General features: G+C 41.6%; 1 protein-coding gene across 1 annotated transcript in view; it reads left to right on the top strand.

The window, feature by feature from the left end:
- Adamts16 (ADAM metallopeptidase with thrombospondin type 1 motif 16) overlaps nucleotides 1-15,874 on the top strand; it is a 118,336-nt gene that overhangs the window by 30,838 nt on the left and 71,624 nt on the right. The window contains exons 4-6 of the mRNA XM_031360307.1: nucleotides 9,226-9,493; nucleotides 12,234-12,433; nucleotides 14,332-14,415. Of these exons, the coding sequence (XP_031216167.1) occupies nucleotides 9,226-9,493; nucleotides 12,234-12,433; nucleotides 14,332-14,415 (552 nt within the window). The remainder of the gene's footprint in view (nucleotides 1-9,225; nucleotides 9,494-12,233; nucleotides 12,434-14,331; nucleotides 14,416-15,874) is intronic.

Here is a 15,874-nt window from a genome sequence, read left to right as displayed (position 1 = left end):
TTATTGTAATAAGGCTGTACTTCAATGACCCTCACATCACCAAAGGATTTTACCTCCATTGTAGCTAAATTGAGAATTGACAGTTTTGCTGCACCAAGGAATGAATTGTAGATATGATTTTTGGATACAGATTTCCTGTTATGGTCAAAGCTATTTGGCTTGAGTGATTGTTTTCACTCTCAGCCCACAGAGAACATGTTACATTCATTTAAGAAATGGTGTGTGTATTAAGATGGTCTATCCATGAAGTCATTCATCAACTGTTTCAATGAACAATGGTTCTGCTTGGAGGGTGGCACAGACATTAGGTGAAGGTAAGAATCTGGTTCATTGGCTGTGGTGATTTTGAAAAGCATTCATCTCAGAGAAAGATTAACTTATGAAGTCATTTTCTTCAAACTTGATACAATAGTTACAAACATCAAGCAAATCATTCAGTCTCACTCTTTATTGTTCTCTTACAAGCCACCTCCCGGGATAATTATCTATGTTTCTTTTGGCCCTATAAACTTTTGAAATATGTAAGCTGTTCTGAAAACCATAGTGTAGTGTAAGAACATCAAATAAACAATTTTCCTAATAGAGAGGCTGAGATAGGAAAAGCCTGATTTCAAGACCATTACGTGGAACCCAGAAAGACACTGTCATGTACCAACAAGCAGAAAGTGCATATGGATGGTACAGTATTGGACCTATTTCTCCAGTTACCAAATTAGAGAGACCACTGGATGACAGCCAACAAATTTCTAATTCCTCATATTTTTGGATTTCAATTGATTAGGATATGTTGGTAATATTAATTTTCATATTAAGATATTAAGAAAAAGTAATTGTTACTTCCTGTTATTTTTGTTGTTAGAGGTGGAATTAAGTTGTGTGGGTTTGTTGAAAGATTACTTTCTTGCTTCTTCTAGGGTGTAGTTTTGCTCCTTATGTTGGTGTTTTCCATCTATTATCCTTTGTAGGGCTGGATTTGTGGAAAGATGTGTAAATTTCGTTTTGTCATAGAATATCTTGGTTTCTCCATCTGTGGTAATTGAGAGTTTTGCTGAGTATAGTAGCCTGAGCTGGCATTTGTGTTCTCTTAGGGTCTGTATGACATCTGCCCAGGATCTTCTAGCTTTCATAGTCTTTGGTGAGAAGTCCAGTGTAATTCTGATAGGCCTGCCTTTTACATGTTACTTGACTCGTTTCCCTTACTGCTTTTAAAATTCTTTCTTTGTTTAATGCATTTGGTGTTTTGATTATTATGTGATGGAAGGAATTTCTTTTCTGGTCCAGTCTATTTGGAGTTCTCTAGGCTTCTTGTATGTTCATAGGCATCTCTTTCTTTAGGTTAGGGAAGTTTTCTCCTATAATTTTGTTGAAGATATTTATTGGCCCTTTAAGTTGAGAGTCTTACTCACTTCTATACCTATTATCCTTAGGTTTGATCTCCTCATTGTGTCCTGAATTTCCTAGATGTTTTGCATTAGGATATTTTTGCTTTTTGCATTTTCTTTGACTGTTGTGTCAAAGTTTTCTAAGGTGTCTTCTGCCCCCTGACATTTTCTCTTCTCTCTTGTATTCTGTTAGTGATTCTTGCATGACTCCTTATCTCTTTATTACATTTTTCTAACTCCAGGGTTGTCTCCCTTTGTGATTTCTTTATTGTTTTTATTTCCATTTTTAGATCCTGGATGGTTTTGTTCATTCCTTCACCTGTTTGATTGTGTTTTCCTGTAATTCTTTAAGGGATTTTTGTGTTTCCTCTTGAATTGCTTCTAGCTGTTTACCTGTGTTCTCCTGTATTTCTTTGAGGGAGTTATTTATGTCCTTCTTAAAGTCCTGTATCATCCTTGAGAGAAGTGATTTTAGATCTGAATCTTGCTTTTCTGGTGTGATAGTGTGTCCAGGATTTGCTATGGCTGGAGAACTGGGGTCTGATGATGCTAAGTAATCTTGTTTTCTGTTGCTTATGTTCTTAAACTTGCTTCTGGTCTTCTGGTTATCTCTAGTGCTATCTGCCCTGGCCAAATGGGGCATGTCCTACCTGTGATTCTGGTTGTGTCAGAACTCCTCAGAATCAAGCTGTCTCTGTGATCCTGTGATTATGGAATCCTGTGATCCTGGGCCTGTTAGAGCACCAGGAAGTCGAGCTTCCTCTAGGTGTTGTGGGACTGGCTGCAAAATTTGCACCCAAGGTCTGCTCAGAGCACCAGCCCAGACAGACTGGAAAGAACCCATGCCACTGGGCTGGCAGAGTTCCTGTGTGCCTGGATTCTGCTGGTCTGGGTTACTCCCAGTGTTGGGACTGAAGTTGTGTCCTCCTCACGTCTGATCCTCTGATCCTGGGTGTGCTGGAGCACCTGGGAGTGGAGTTTCCTTTAGGTGTTGTGAGACTGACTGCCGAATGCCCATTTCTTTAAATAGAAACACCAATTCTCACCTTATTTATTTGTTATATGGACAGAAATAGTAAATATGTCATAGAACTATCACACTCCCTGTCAGTCAGGTGGAAGGCATCAAAGACAAAGTCATGTTTATATCTGTTTATTTTCATTTATGTTACCTAGTAAAAGTATAGAAAGTAAATGATTTACAAATTAATAATCTGCCTGAGAACGGATAGAATGTTGTGACTTGGGCTAACCTAAATGTTCTGGAATAAACTGTCTGTATTCTGAATCAAATAAAAAGTATAAACTTAATAGATTTACTCAGATGGTAGACCCAATATTCCCATCACACCACTGATAGACTACTTTTGCCTATAAGTGAGGCTTTTGTACATGTAAGTGGAGTTTCTAAACCTGAACTCCAAAATTTGACCATGTTCTGTCTTACAGAAGGTACCACATCTCTGGTTGTCATTCACTTCAAGTAGTTGACACCCAGAACTGCACACATGGTACATTAGTGTATCCCATGACCAAGCCCCATTGATAATGCATTTCCTCTGGGCATGCTTATTCAGAGAGAAAAAATGTGGTACTGAGTATATTCTGATGTGAGCTCAAACTCACATGTAAGTCAGCCTGTTCTTGGAGAGCAAGAACTAAGGGAGAAGAGCTCAGTCCTAGCAAGTCACTCTAGCTCTTTACCCAGAATATTACTGAGCATCACAAACATCAGTCCCATTAAACTTTTAGCTGTACATTGGGTCCCTGCTTCTATTATGTCATAGAATATGTCAAGAAAGGCCTGAGTGGAGAACCTTAGTACTCAAAGCTGACAACAAGAGAGCTTCTTGAGTCTTAAGGACAACATCCAGAGAGTTCCATGTTTGTGGTATTATGCACTTGAAGCTACAATGATGAATCTTTAAGACAAAAAGAGTAATAATGCTTCAGAATATCCAAAGATTGTATAGAATCTAGAATGTTCTGGAATAAACCTTTTTAGGAGGACAGTAATTTAGCACAACCAGACAATAATAGTGTGTCTTTCCGTTGTCCAGAGAAATGACAGTTCTGTGTCCTCCAGGGTTACCAATGCCATAAAGCATATCCAAAGCCTGTGTAGCTTTAGCTCTGAGATGAGCACTGCATAGCATGGGAGAAACTACCCAGAATTTAACAGGGGAATGTAGTTGTTAGCTCTTCTGGAGAAGAGCCCTATGGAGGTTTCCTTGAAAGGAGTAGGGTTATATGGCTCTGTGAGTATTATCAATCAGCTGACAGATGATACCCTACATGTATGCTTCTCTTCCTATGGGTTTCCTTCCCTTTCTCTTTCCTATATCCCAGAAATCATGCTCCAAGTGCTGGAGGTGTGGTCTGGTGTCACTGCAACAGTAACACAAGTGTGTGAGAAACCTGGGTTCAGTCCTCTTCATTGCATTTGGTGACATGAGTAAGACTGTAACTAAAAAGATTAAACTTGAGCTAGGAACCTTGTCAAGGTGTCAAGTGTCAAAATATTAGTGTTTCACGTTTACAGACAAGCTATTGGAAAGTGTCCCAGAACAAAGTGTAGACCTGAGTAAATCACAGAAACACCGAGGCCCAGGTTTGTTTTTGGGTTTAGGATGACCATGGTCCTTTTGAGCAGCACATCAGCTCATTGTCTGAGACAACAGCATTGAGAAAGTGCAGAGCTTTAGCCAGGTATGATGGTAAGAGAAAAGGAATCCAACCCGAGATGCCTTGGGGAGATGGCAAGCATTTGGGCTCATTTAGCTTTTACAATGACTTTGGCTGAATTTGTATTTTCAAACCATCATATGTCATCTTGGAACAAAACCGACTGTGGTTTGGAGCAGATGTGGCAAGTGATGGGCTGGTCTTGGGCCAGGTTCATTTTGATCCTGAAGTTATGAGGAAATAGTGAGCAGTTGGGCTTTGATAAACACTTGTTGGATACTGAGGCTGTTGTGTTTCTGAAGTGTCACTAAGAGCTCCTGAAATGAGTATAAAGTTGTGTCTCAGATCATGCTTTTGAAAAGAAGAGACATGTTCAGTAGGGTCATTTAGGAGCTAAAGACTCCTAGTTTTATGTTGAACACAATCCTTTCTTCACTGTACCTCTGGGTAGACAGCTCTCTTGAAAGGGCACATGTCATCAGAGATGAACGTAGAGTGTGCTCATTCTGGAACTCTATCACACTGCAGGAGAGGTGGCTCATTGGTTGGATATACTGCCATTTCCATGTATGTTTGGGCATGTAACTTACATGGATACCTTATGTGTCCATACCTATGTCTGTAGTCAGCAAGTGCACTGGTCATAAAAAACATCTTCTAATTGTGAATAGCAAATAGGACAGAGTGGCATTCTGCTTTGACACATTAGTAATCTGCTTACATGACTGAGGAGCAGCAGCCTATATGTTTACATGCCTGTGACCTTCCCTCCCTTATGGGGACATCTGGAGACTACTAAATTTCCTGTGACAATAACTGACAGGACTGGCCAGCTGTAAGGTACAGGCTCTGGGAGGTATACACTCTTGGGAGGTACCAACCTCTGCTGAAGCTTGGTTAATAATCCACCCTCTAACACCACTGAGAGGAGGAGGTGTAGGTAGGTATGCAGTAGATATTTTGTAAGTTTCCAAATAAGTTCTCTTGGTTCAGAAAAAAAAACACTTAGACAGGGATTTCTCTGTCTAAGACATTCGTCTTTCATGATTTACCCATTCTTTTTTATATATATAAGATAGCAAGCACACAAATTGTAGAGAAACTTCTTAAAATATTTCCTCATCCACTGATTTTCTTGCATACCAAAGTATCATTTTATCAGTTACTGTTTAGTGAAATTGAAACTTATTTACATAGAAAGTATCATAACAAATTAAGTTATTGATTAAATGAATGTGATGCTTGGGTTCTTGGTTAGTAAAACTCCATACATTCCTCCTGCTGTCTCAGGACTCCATCATCTGAGTGAGAATTTTATTAGTCTAGTCACAAAGAACAACTTGAAACTGGTATTAATCTAGAAAGACATCAAAGAACACAAAGACTTCACACAAGGAACCTAGAATGAGCCCAGAACAAAGTCATATGGAGGATGATTGTGGTATTAGATGCTATAAAAGTGCGGGCTCCAGAGGGACTGGAAAAGTGTTAGGAAACCCTGGAGTCACTAGAAGAGAATCTGAGATCATCAGGGATGAAGGATAGTACATCTTGTTCTTTGTTTCATTAGTCCAGCCATCTTCTCCTGACTCTTTGCTAGAATCTGTGTTTTGCAATAAAGAGCTAGGTTTTTCAAACAGGTAACTATCTTTGTGTCTACCTACTAGATACAAAATATTAAGGAGAAGCTGAACAAATCATCGAAGTTCACACAGCAAATAAATGTTAGAACCACAAAATAAAAGCTTGGGCGCCTACCTTAGACCCACCCCTGGCTTTTTGGAGGGGCAAAGGAACTTCTGTGCTGGGTTGTAAGGATTTGAGGATCTTTTATTCTAAGGGGTAGTTCTAGAAAGCAAAGGATCATTCACAAATGAGAAAACTTATAAATGTAGACTGTAATTTCTTTTTTCAAATTTAATATTTACATAAGCTGGTTTGTACTGAGAACATTCATTTCTTTAAAAACACAGAAATATAAGAAAGTGTTTTTATTTTAATCCCAGGTGTAGGCTATGAGGGTACTTCAGATTGTCCCCAGCAGCTGACTATGATTTGCCTTGTGCTCTTGAAGAGGCATGGTTTTGCCAGCTGTAGGTAGTTTCTGTGATTATGTGATGTTTGGAATTCTGGGAAATTTTCAGAGGCTATGTAAAGGCTAGGTCCCCAAGAGACAGAGTTGGTCATTGTTGGCGGATTGTTGGCTGGTTGCTGTTGGTTGTAATTGATAACAGTTTGTTAAGTAGATATGCAAAAAGAAATGAGAAGAAACTAGATATTGATGCCCCTAATAGCAGGAAGTAGTGATGATGTCACCCCCTTTTCCCTCTATCCGTTTTACTCTCCTATCCAGTGTTAGGTGGTTGAAAGGGTGTAAGAAGACGGGGTTGGGGAAGGGTGGAATTAAACAGAACCCACAAAGTAGCCAAAAGTCTGGCCTCACTGGTTGCCTTCAATAATATGGAAAACCAATCTGAGTAGTACACAGAGCTGAACACCTTTGTGATTGCATATGTTACTTCTGGGTCCACTAAAATACCACAAAAATGAAACTCAGCTGGCTGGGGCTGCAATGGAATTCTAAACGTGGCTGTTTCCAGGTAGAACTTCAAAATATAGCCCCCTTTCAGCTGAAAGTTCCAGAAGGCTGAAATGGTTTCTCATGGGTGGTAACCTGTTCTTGCTCTGCCTGGTTCAGATTAGACATTGAAAACTTTGCCACCTCCCAGACCTTGCAGGAATCTGGGCCCCAGGAGGCCAACCCCCCATGGTCCTGATGGCTTCGCTGATAATTGAACCAAGTTTTCCTTTGTTTAGGTCTGCTTCCCCAAAGGGAGTTCTATGGCTAATGCTTAACTTCCCTAGTGTGAGAAGCCTGTGCTTTCTGTTAGACCTCCCACTCCAAATCACCATTCCCTACAACGGAAATTGGCCTGCTCCCAATATCTAGAGAATGTTTCTCCATGCCTGTCAACCAAGCCTGTGTAAATCTTAAAACTCAGTGAACAGCCTGGCAGCACATTTGGTGGGCATCCGTGTGAGAGACTCCCTGCCCCCAGCGCCTGTGAAAATGGATCACAGGCTCCTGAAATCACAGACAAACTTAGCCAGGTGTCCACTTATTCCAGTATGTACTGATCTTCAAAATAAGCTTGAATAGCAACAGCAGAGTCACAGTACAAAATTCCCACATACCAATACAAGGTAGAAGGCATTTTGAATATTCTTCAGTGGCCATGAACCTTAATGAGACTTTTCTTCATGTTGCCTTTTGTTCTCCCACCAGCAAGTGGTAACTCTCCTTGTGAGGAGCTTTTGAAATATGGACTGAACCTGTTTCTACATTTCTTTCCATTCATATCTATTGTAAACAACCATTGTCCTTATTTTCTTAGACCCGTTAGACCCTTTCTCCACTGCTACTGATTTTCCTGTGTTGCTTTGTACTTGCAACTTTGCCGAATTTGCTCATCCTAATATTTCTGATGGACTCTGAGCCTTTTCTCTGTATAGCTTTTGATAAAGAGGGTGAGTAGGCAAAGGGGAAACTGAGGCCACTGTGTTCTATCACATAGCAAGGTGATTTTCTCCTGTCCCATTTAAATGTCCTTGATTTCTTTCTCTTGCTTTATGGCTCTAAGATTGCCAATGATTTATTGAGTAGAAGTGCTAAGATGGCCCCCGGCCTTACTGCAAATCATAGTGCACACACAGTTTTATCATTTCTCCAATGAGAATAATGACACTAGGTCTGTGCTTGAATAGACCATTATTATGTCAGGGCTTATTCTTTCACATCTAATATATTCAGTGATTTCATCCTAAAAGGACACTGAGTCTTCTCCAGTGCCTCTCCTGCATCTGTGTGATACACATTTTCTTTTGGCTTTTGTTATTCTGTTGTGAAGTTATTAAGTAGTATATATTGAACTATCCTTGCATCTGGGGTACCTCACTAGACTGTGGTGAATTATCTTTCCATTATCTATTATGAACCAACCAGTACCCCTGGAATTCCTAGAGACTAAACCACCGACCAAAGAGTACACATGGAGGGACCCATGACTCCAGCTGCGTATGTAGCAGAGGATGGCGCCGTTAGTCATCAATGGGAGGAGAGGCCCTTGGTCCTATGAGGGCTCGATGCCCCAGTGTAGGGAAATGCCAAGGCCAGGAAGCTGGAATTGGGTGGGTTGGTGAGCAGGAAAATCAGGGAGGGGATAGGGGACTTTAAGAGGGGGAAACCAGGTAAGGGGATAACATTTGAAATGTAAATAAAGAAAATATCTAATAAATAAATAAATAAATAAATAAATAAATAAAACAAAAACAGCTCACAATAAATATTTGGCAGGGACAGTCAAGACTTAACTCCTAGAGTGGAGTGGTGTGTTTATAATCTTCACATGCTGGATAGCCATGGAGCATGACTCCTGGGTGTGACCCACTTTCAACTGTTTGTCCACATTTTTATAGCTGTGCTATCAGACTTCAAGTATTTGACATTCTAAAAGGTTAAAAATAGTCTCTCAATTTGTCTCTTCAACATATCGTAAAGGTTATTTTTCTTGTTCAGTCATGCTGTATAGGCATTTTATTGTTTTCATAGAAAACACTTCTCTCTTGTTTCCTATAAGATCTTATTTAGGAGGATTTTCCTTTGTTCTAAAGGAAATCATCACAACTTGTTCTAGATTAATTTTGTTAACGTACATTCTGGAATGTATCACATGCTATTAAAAATTTGAAGTTCACTGGAATAGACTTTTGGAAATTATTAAGATTTTAATTTCTTCTCCCTACTGAGACCACCTGCCAATATCAATATCTAGCCCTGTGCACATGGTTTCTCCAGACTTAAGTAATTGTGGCTTAAATTCTCTGCCTTTGCTGTGTTGTGAGCCTCATCGCTCCCAGTCATCTCTAAGTCAGGATACATGCTCCTAGGAAGATACAAATGAGAAGAAGGCTCTTATAGTAACCTTGTTACACTTCCTCCTAGGCTCAGGCTATTATTGAACCCTTCTTTCACCAGGTTCCAGAGTCAGGGCAGCCATAGCGGAGGAGGAATGATAGCAAATCCAAAGTAGAGAACTAGTGTCATGTCTATTTTTGGATAGATCAGTTTTGTTTTCTCTCTTCCTCTCCTTTTCTCCAGTTAGGCATGATAAGAACAAAAGACGCTGATTATTTCTTGAAGCCACTGCCTCCACACCTAACAAACAAACTGAACGGGTCTGCACAGGACAGCTCTCCCTCCCATGTTCTGTACAAGAGATCCACAGAGCACCAGGCTCCTAGAGAAAATGAAGTCCTGATGATCACCCGGAAGCGAGACCTGGCAAGACGGCACCTTCGCCGTGAAAACTTCCACTTCCATCTTGGCCTCTCACAAAAGCAGCATTTCTGTGGAAGACGCAAGAAATGTATGTAAGGGCAATTTTGTGCATTTAATGATTTGCATAATTAGATAAGATAGTGGGACAATTTTAATTCATTGAAAGCATGTCTGACAAGGTAAAACGTTCTGTCCCTGATGACATCGGGGGTGACTCCGGTGGTAGTATTATATCTATCATGGGTAGTGGATGAATGTAGCAGATGACTTTTTTAAAAAGCTCGTCCTTGCACAGATTAAATGACACGCTTCTCAGAAGTATAGAACCTGCCAGACATCTTTTTTAAAAAACGCCCTGGCATCCCCCTGCTCCCCAGTAACTCTATACTTGAGGTTTAGACATATTAAAGCTCACATACTTTTCCTGCTGAGGTAACTTATTTTTATGCATATTTGAAGCTTGACACCACTACATCAAAGAGGCAAGAGCAGGAAAGCACTCACCTGCAATTTGTCAGCGAGGCTTTGGAGAGTCTTCTTGTCCTGATCCACAAGTGAGGGCCCTTGTTTGCATGTTATATAGCTCTTCTGATGCAGGAAACCGCAGTTCTCTGGAGTCTCTCTTTGCCTGAGTGCCCAGGTACCATCTGATTAGCCCTTCCCAGAGAGCACAAAGGAAGCCTAGGCCTTTAGTCCCAGCCTTCTCTGCCTCTGATAATGGCTTTATCTACCTCTTGGAAGCAGAAGGGAGGAACCTGGCAGATGCTCTGTGGATCTTGGTAAATTTTAGGGAATGGGTGAACACAGTCATACTCAATGAAGGATCGAGTGTCACTGAGATATCAGAGGCTTTGCAGTGTCTGAACCCATTTTATTCTGGGAACAAAATACAGGGGCTGTGTTCAGACAGAGCTGGAGATCTCAGATTGAATCCAACTCAGCGGGATGTGTCTTTTGCTTGCTTGGCTCCTTGTGTAATAGGTCCCGGACTTGTTAGTGGGGTCCTGTTCTTCTATATGGGTCTCACTCATATAAAAGCTGCCTCTATTAGAACACCTGTGTGCAAAAACCGTGAGTGTGTTCTCCATACTCCCTGAGGCATCTGTCAGAAACAAGTAAGCAATGCAGATGATTCGTTAAAGCAGATGCTGAAACTGGAGCTATGGTTGATGAAGGAAATGGGGTGTCATCATCTCAGCCATGGGCATCCACTGATATGGGGTTAGCTGGACTCATTTTTCCAGGGGTCTTGGAAATCACTGACCTGAGGCACATTGTGTTTGCACTAAGAGCTTTTAAGAGCTCTGGCCAGTGTGATACATAGCCTTCAGGACTTTCTGCCCAGGTAGTCAGCTCTGGAGATACAATTGCCATGCCCATTGATTCATCCTCCTTTTGTTAGAAAACATTTTCCCACCACTTGGGGTTAAGACCAAAGGATCTAAGACCACACCACACATATCTGAATTACTTTCTAACACTTTCTGGAGAAAAGCTAGCAGTTGTCTTCAATTACTGCCCTGCCTCAGGTCCCACAGCATTTCATACAGTAGCTCATATAGAGGCCTAGTGAGTGACCCAGGATAGCTCCTAAGGGTTTGCATTCATTTGCAAGTTACAATGCTAATAACTAATAATGCTTTGGTCAGCCTCAGTGAGGGCTTGCTTAGGTTTGAGATACAAGTTACATTTCCCTCAGAATACTTGAGATGGGAAACTTTACCTGTCATCCTATTTTGAGTTGTGTACACATAATGAACTACCCTGGGGATGGATTCCAAACCTGAACAGGAAATTCATTGTTGCCCACGTGCCTTAATATGTATCCTTGGGGTGATTCTAGAGAATATTCTCGGGGTATGTAGGTATCAGGTTGACTTATCACAAGGATACAAGATGGGATTTCTACGTGTGCTTCATGTTTAAAGTAAGATAGTTTTAGATATTGGACCATTTCTGGATTCAGATTTTAATTCCAACTGACCAACAAACCAAAAGAGTTAAAGTGCTTTGGATGTGAGCACCAGTCAAGCAGGGAGGTGTATGTTCATAGCAGATTCCTTGGGGAAGCTTGTCCAGTTGAAGGTTCATGTCCCCAGGTGGCGATTGGAGTATGCTTTCCCATGAAATGGTCCTGTGTTTTCTTAGCCACCTTCTAGAGTTAAATTGTTTTCAATATAGTGTTAACGTTCCATGAGGGCAGAGTACAGATTGATTGCTCTATAATTAAATCTGCTAAGTATACAGGGGAGTTTGTTAGAATGTGTAGCACCCACTGAGTGCAGCTGCCACCAACAGTGTATGATTGACTGGGAAGAGTATTGGAAAATTAGCTATGTCCAGACAACAGTGTCAACTGTGAAAGGAACGTAAGATGGTGCCAATGGCTGTGCTGTTGGCCCTGTGCTGTTTGCTACTCCATCAATAACAGTGTGGAGGAGCCCCGCTCTGCAAGTCCTTGTGCCATTGGCCCTAGGACATGCTCATTTTAGATGCTAGGGTTCACCTCTCATTTTAAATCAGAACAAAACAATGGGAAGTTAGTTCTGGAAATGGTTTCCAAGATACCCAGATTGTATATGAACGTCATGTAAATTTAGAAAGTGACTAAAACATGTCTTGTATTTCAAAAGCTGGGCAGTTCTGTGTTCTTCTAATATGAGAATCCTATTACCATGCTTTGGTGTCTTTTTATGTAGCCCAAGCTGTTGTTAAACTCAGGGTCACCTTACTCAGCATGAACATTCCTTTCTCAGACATTTCTGTAGGGTCAGCTATGCTTCTGGTTTCTATTTGCTTTAGCTTGCTCTCTACATGTTCCTCCATAGACATGCCCCAGCCTCCCAACCATGATCTCTACATCTTGCCTGATGAGTACAAGCCCAGCTCCCGACACAAGCGCTCACTCCTAAAATCCCACAGAAATGAAGAGTTGAATGTAGAGACACTGGTGGTGGTTGACAGAAAGATGATGCAAAGCCATGGCCATGAAAACATTACGACCTACGTCCTCACCATTCTCAACATGGTAGGGCTAGTGTGTGCGTGCGTGTGTGCCCATGTGTATGCACTTTTGTGTGTATGTGTGTATGTATGCCTCTGTGTGTGTGCCTTTGTATGCCTCTGTGTACCTGAGTGTGTATGTATGTGTGTGCCTCTGTGTGTGTGTATGTATGTGTGCACCTGTGTGTATGTGTGTATGTATGCCTCTGTGTGTATGCTTGTGTATGTGCATGCAAGTATGCATCTGTTTGTGCATATGTGTGTGCATGTGTGTGTCTGTCTCTGTATTGTGTGTGTGATTATGTGTCCATGTGTCCTTGTGTGCATTATATGTATATGTTCATGTATATGTGCTTGTACATGTGTGTCTCTCTGTGTATGTGACAATACATACTTCATTCCTCATTTGTGTAGCTGAGTCTTAATATAAGAAACTCATTTTACTAATTTTCAAATAAAAGGTGAATTTTCAGATCTTTGGAGAATGAAATGGGGAGAAAGTAATTAGGTCATCCCTGCAACTTAGTTTATTTCTTAGGCATTTAGGGTTCACTGATATCTCCAGACCCTAGAAATCTCACCAGGACATTTACACACTTTGACACAATAAACCCTTATCATTTTAAGATGCAACGAGAAATGTAGATAATGCAATGTGAGGTGCAGATAATGCCCATATTTTATGGAATGTTAATATTCAGGTATTGGATTTAAACTATCTGCAGAAACTGAGAAACTCTTATTTTGGAATATCTTCCCAGATGAAGCGTGTCTTTGTATAAGGAACACCTGTGGGAGTTACTGAGCACCCAGGAGCAGTGCTCTGCACCTGCCACCTGTGGGATAAATCCTCATCACAGAGAAAAACTGAGGTGCCCACATGTCAGAAAAAGAGTTAATGACAGTGTTTCAAATGTGTATTTTGACATCTGTGACCTGAGTACCCCAGATGAATCTGTGATTCCCCCAGAGTTCCCTAAATATGTCTCACTCCTCACAGTAACTCCAAATTCTCTCTCTCTCCCATCAAAAAATTTCATTGTGTGTCTCTCCTCCCTGAGCACCTGGCTCTGAAGCTGTTTCCTGTGGAGAGTGTCATGTCTCTGCATCCCTGGTCAGTGGTAGCTGCCATTTGCCTGTTTTCTGTAGAGGTGTTCCAAAAGTTCCTTACTTTGGCAGCAAAGGGTTCTCTCAGGCTCCCATGGTTGCCACACTGCCTCTGCTCCTAACCCTTGTTTTTGTGAATTGGTACCCTGGTCCCCAGTGTCTATGTTGTCCACTCATTCTCTTGCCCTGCCCATTCCTCCTTTCTGTTGTGTCCTCCTGGTTTTGCCCTGAGTGTCTCACCTGTGGTTCTAGAAGTCCTGTAGTGTGCACTTGGCATATGCTTTTCCCAATGTCATCAAAATAATCCTTCTAGAAACACACAGTAGCACAGGCCAGTACTCATAGGAAGCTGAAGATAATGGAGTGTAAGTTAAAGGCCCACTAGCCTACACAGCAAGACTGTTGTGATGATGATGATGATGATGATGATGATGATGATCATTGATGATGATGACAATGACGACGACGAAGAAGAAGAAGAAGAAGAAGAAGAAGAGGAGGAGGAGGAGGAGGAGGAGGAGGAGGAGGAGGAGGAGGACAAGGAGGATTTTAAAACCTATTTCTCCTTCATGCTAGATAATCGGTGGACCTCCTCCTCCTCTGCCACCTCCTATGCAAACTTTAGCTATAGACTTCCAAGTTTCCATGTTAGGGTCCCACAACTTTACTATATGAGAAATGTAAGGGGATGATATTTACCTAGCTCAGGCATTGAAGAACTACAGTTTGCTCTTCCAGGCAAGAAGCTGGGCCATGGCTAGGTGAGGATGTGATCACAGCTAAAGCATATATATATATATTTTTTTTCTGTTTCAGGTATCTGCCTTATTCAAGGATGGGACAATTGGGGGAAACATCAATATTGTCATTGTGGGACTCATTCTGCTGGAAGATGAACAGGTATTCCAGCTTCAAAAGCAGCAGCTTTCTTTCCCCTGGAGGAAAATGAGTGTGAAAGGCTGCTTGTGGTTTTCCTTAGTATAGAGCAATTGCTCTATATATTCTTTATTTCTCTCTTACTTGGGAAAAGAAAGATTTCACATTTTGTGATTAAAATGACTCATTTCTTTTCATTTATTTCTAATGGTGGTGTGTGGTGTGTGGGGGTGAGGGGGTGGTATGTGTGTGTGGTATGTGTGCATGTAGTATATGGGTGTGAGTCAGGGGTGGTATGTGTGTGGGGTGTGTGTGAGGGTGGTATGTGTGTGTGGTGAGTGGGGGGTATGTGTATGAATGCATTGCATGTGTAGATGTGGTGTTTGTTTATCTGTGTGTGTGGGTGCGTGTGTATGTGGTGTGTGTACTGTAAATGTGGTAGGGGGCTTGTGTGGTATATGTATGTGTGTGTATGAGACAGAGAGAGAAAGAGAAACAGACAGACAGACAGACAGACAGACAGACAGACAGACAGAGACCTGTTGTTTATGTGGACTCACAGGAAAACAGAACAGAGGACGCATTTGTCATAAAACACAGATAGTATGAAGGACCAATGTGTCTTCAGCCACCATGAGTTTCTGTCTGTGCTTTTCAGAAGACCAACCATGTTTCTTAAATGGATGGTGAACTGTACCATATTGTGCTGTGTTGTGGTGTTTTAGTTTGCCATTTCCTGCTTCTAGAAATCCCAACAATGCTCAGACATAGGTTTTTTACTTCTTCCTGGAGATCCTGGAAAACAGCACATTACTGGACACTAATCTCAGTTAATGCTGTCTTGTTGGCAATAAGTTAAAGAAAACCCTTTCCTCACAGGGCGGCCTCTTGTCACCCCACACAGATGCATGCTGTGTACCCCAAGGGGCTCCTCACAGCATCAGCAAAACGGAAGTCTTCATTAAAAATGGCCCCGCTTCTGTTTCTCCTAAGCTGGTTACTGACTCAGCAAAGGCATGTGGGCTCAGGGCCTAAGCTAGACACCCACCATCCACGCCTATCCTTGGTGACGTCTTCAGTATCTCCTGGTAGCCACAGCATTCTTGTTTATAAAGCCAAGAATGTTTTAGATGGAATCAGAGATGATTCATAACATCTGTGGGATGCCCCTTTTCCATGCAGGTGGCATGCAGCAGGGAGGGCTGTCTGGCCTGTCTAGCCCCATTGTCCGCTCTGTGAGTGCACAGCTGGGAGGTTTTGCTGAACTAGCCAGGCTTCTCGGGTGACAGGTTAATTATTCCCTGTATTAAAACGTTCTTGCTTTGGAATTCATCCAAGATGCAAAGAATAAGCAAGGTTATCGTTTGATCATACACCTGTGTTAACTTTAATTAACAACAGTTTCCTGGAAATCACCAGCCAAAGAATGCAGGCATGCTTGTGTGCCTATGTGCAGCAGGTCGCTTAGGTGCATGGGACTCTG

Source organism: Mastomys coucha, unplaced genomic scaffold, assembly GCF_008632895.1.
Source record: "Mastomys coucha isolate ucsf_1 unplaced genomic scaffold, UCSF_Mcou_1 pScaffold8, whole genome shotgun sequence".
Classification (NCBI taxonomy): Eukaryota; Metazoa; Chordata; class Mammalia; order Rodentia; family Muridae; genus Mastomys; species Mastomys coucha.
This window is presented reverse-complemented; position numbering and strand designations above follow the sequence as displayed.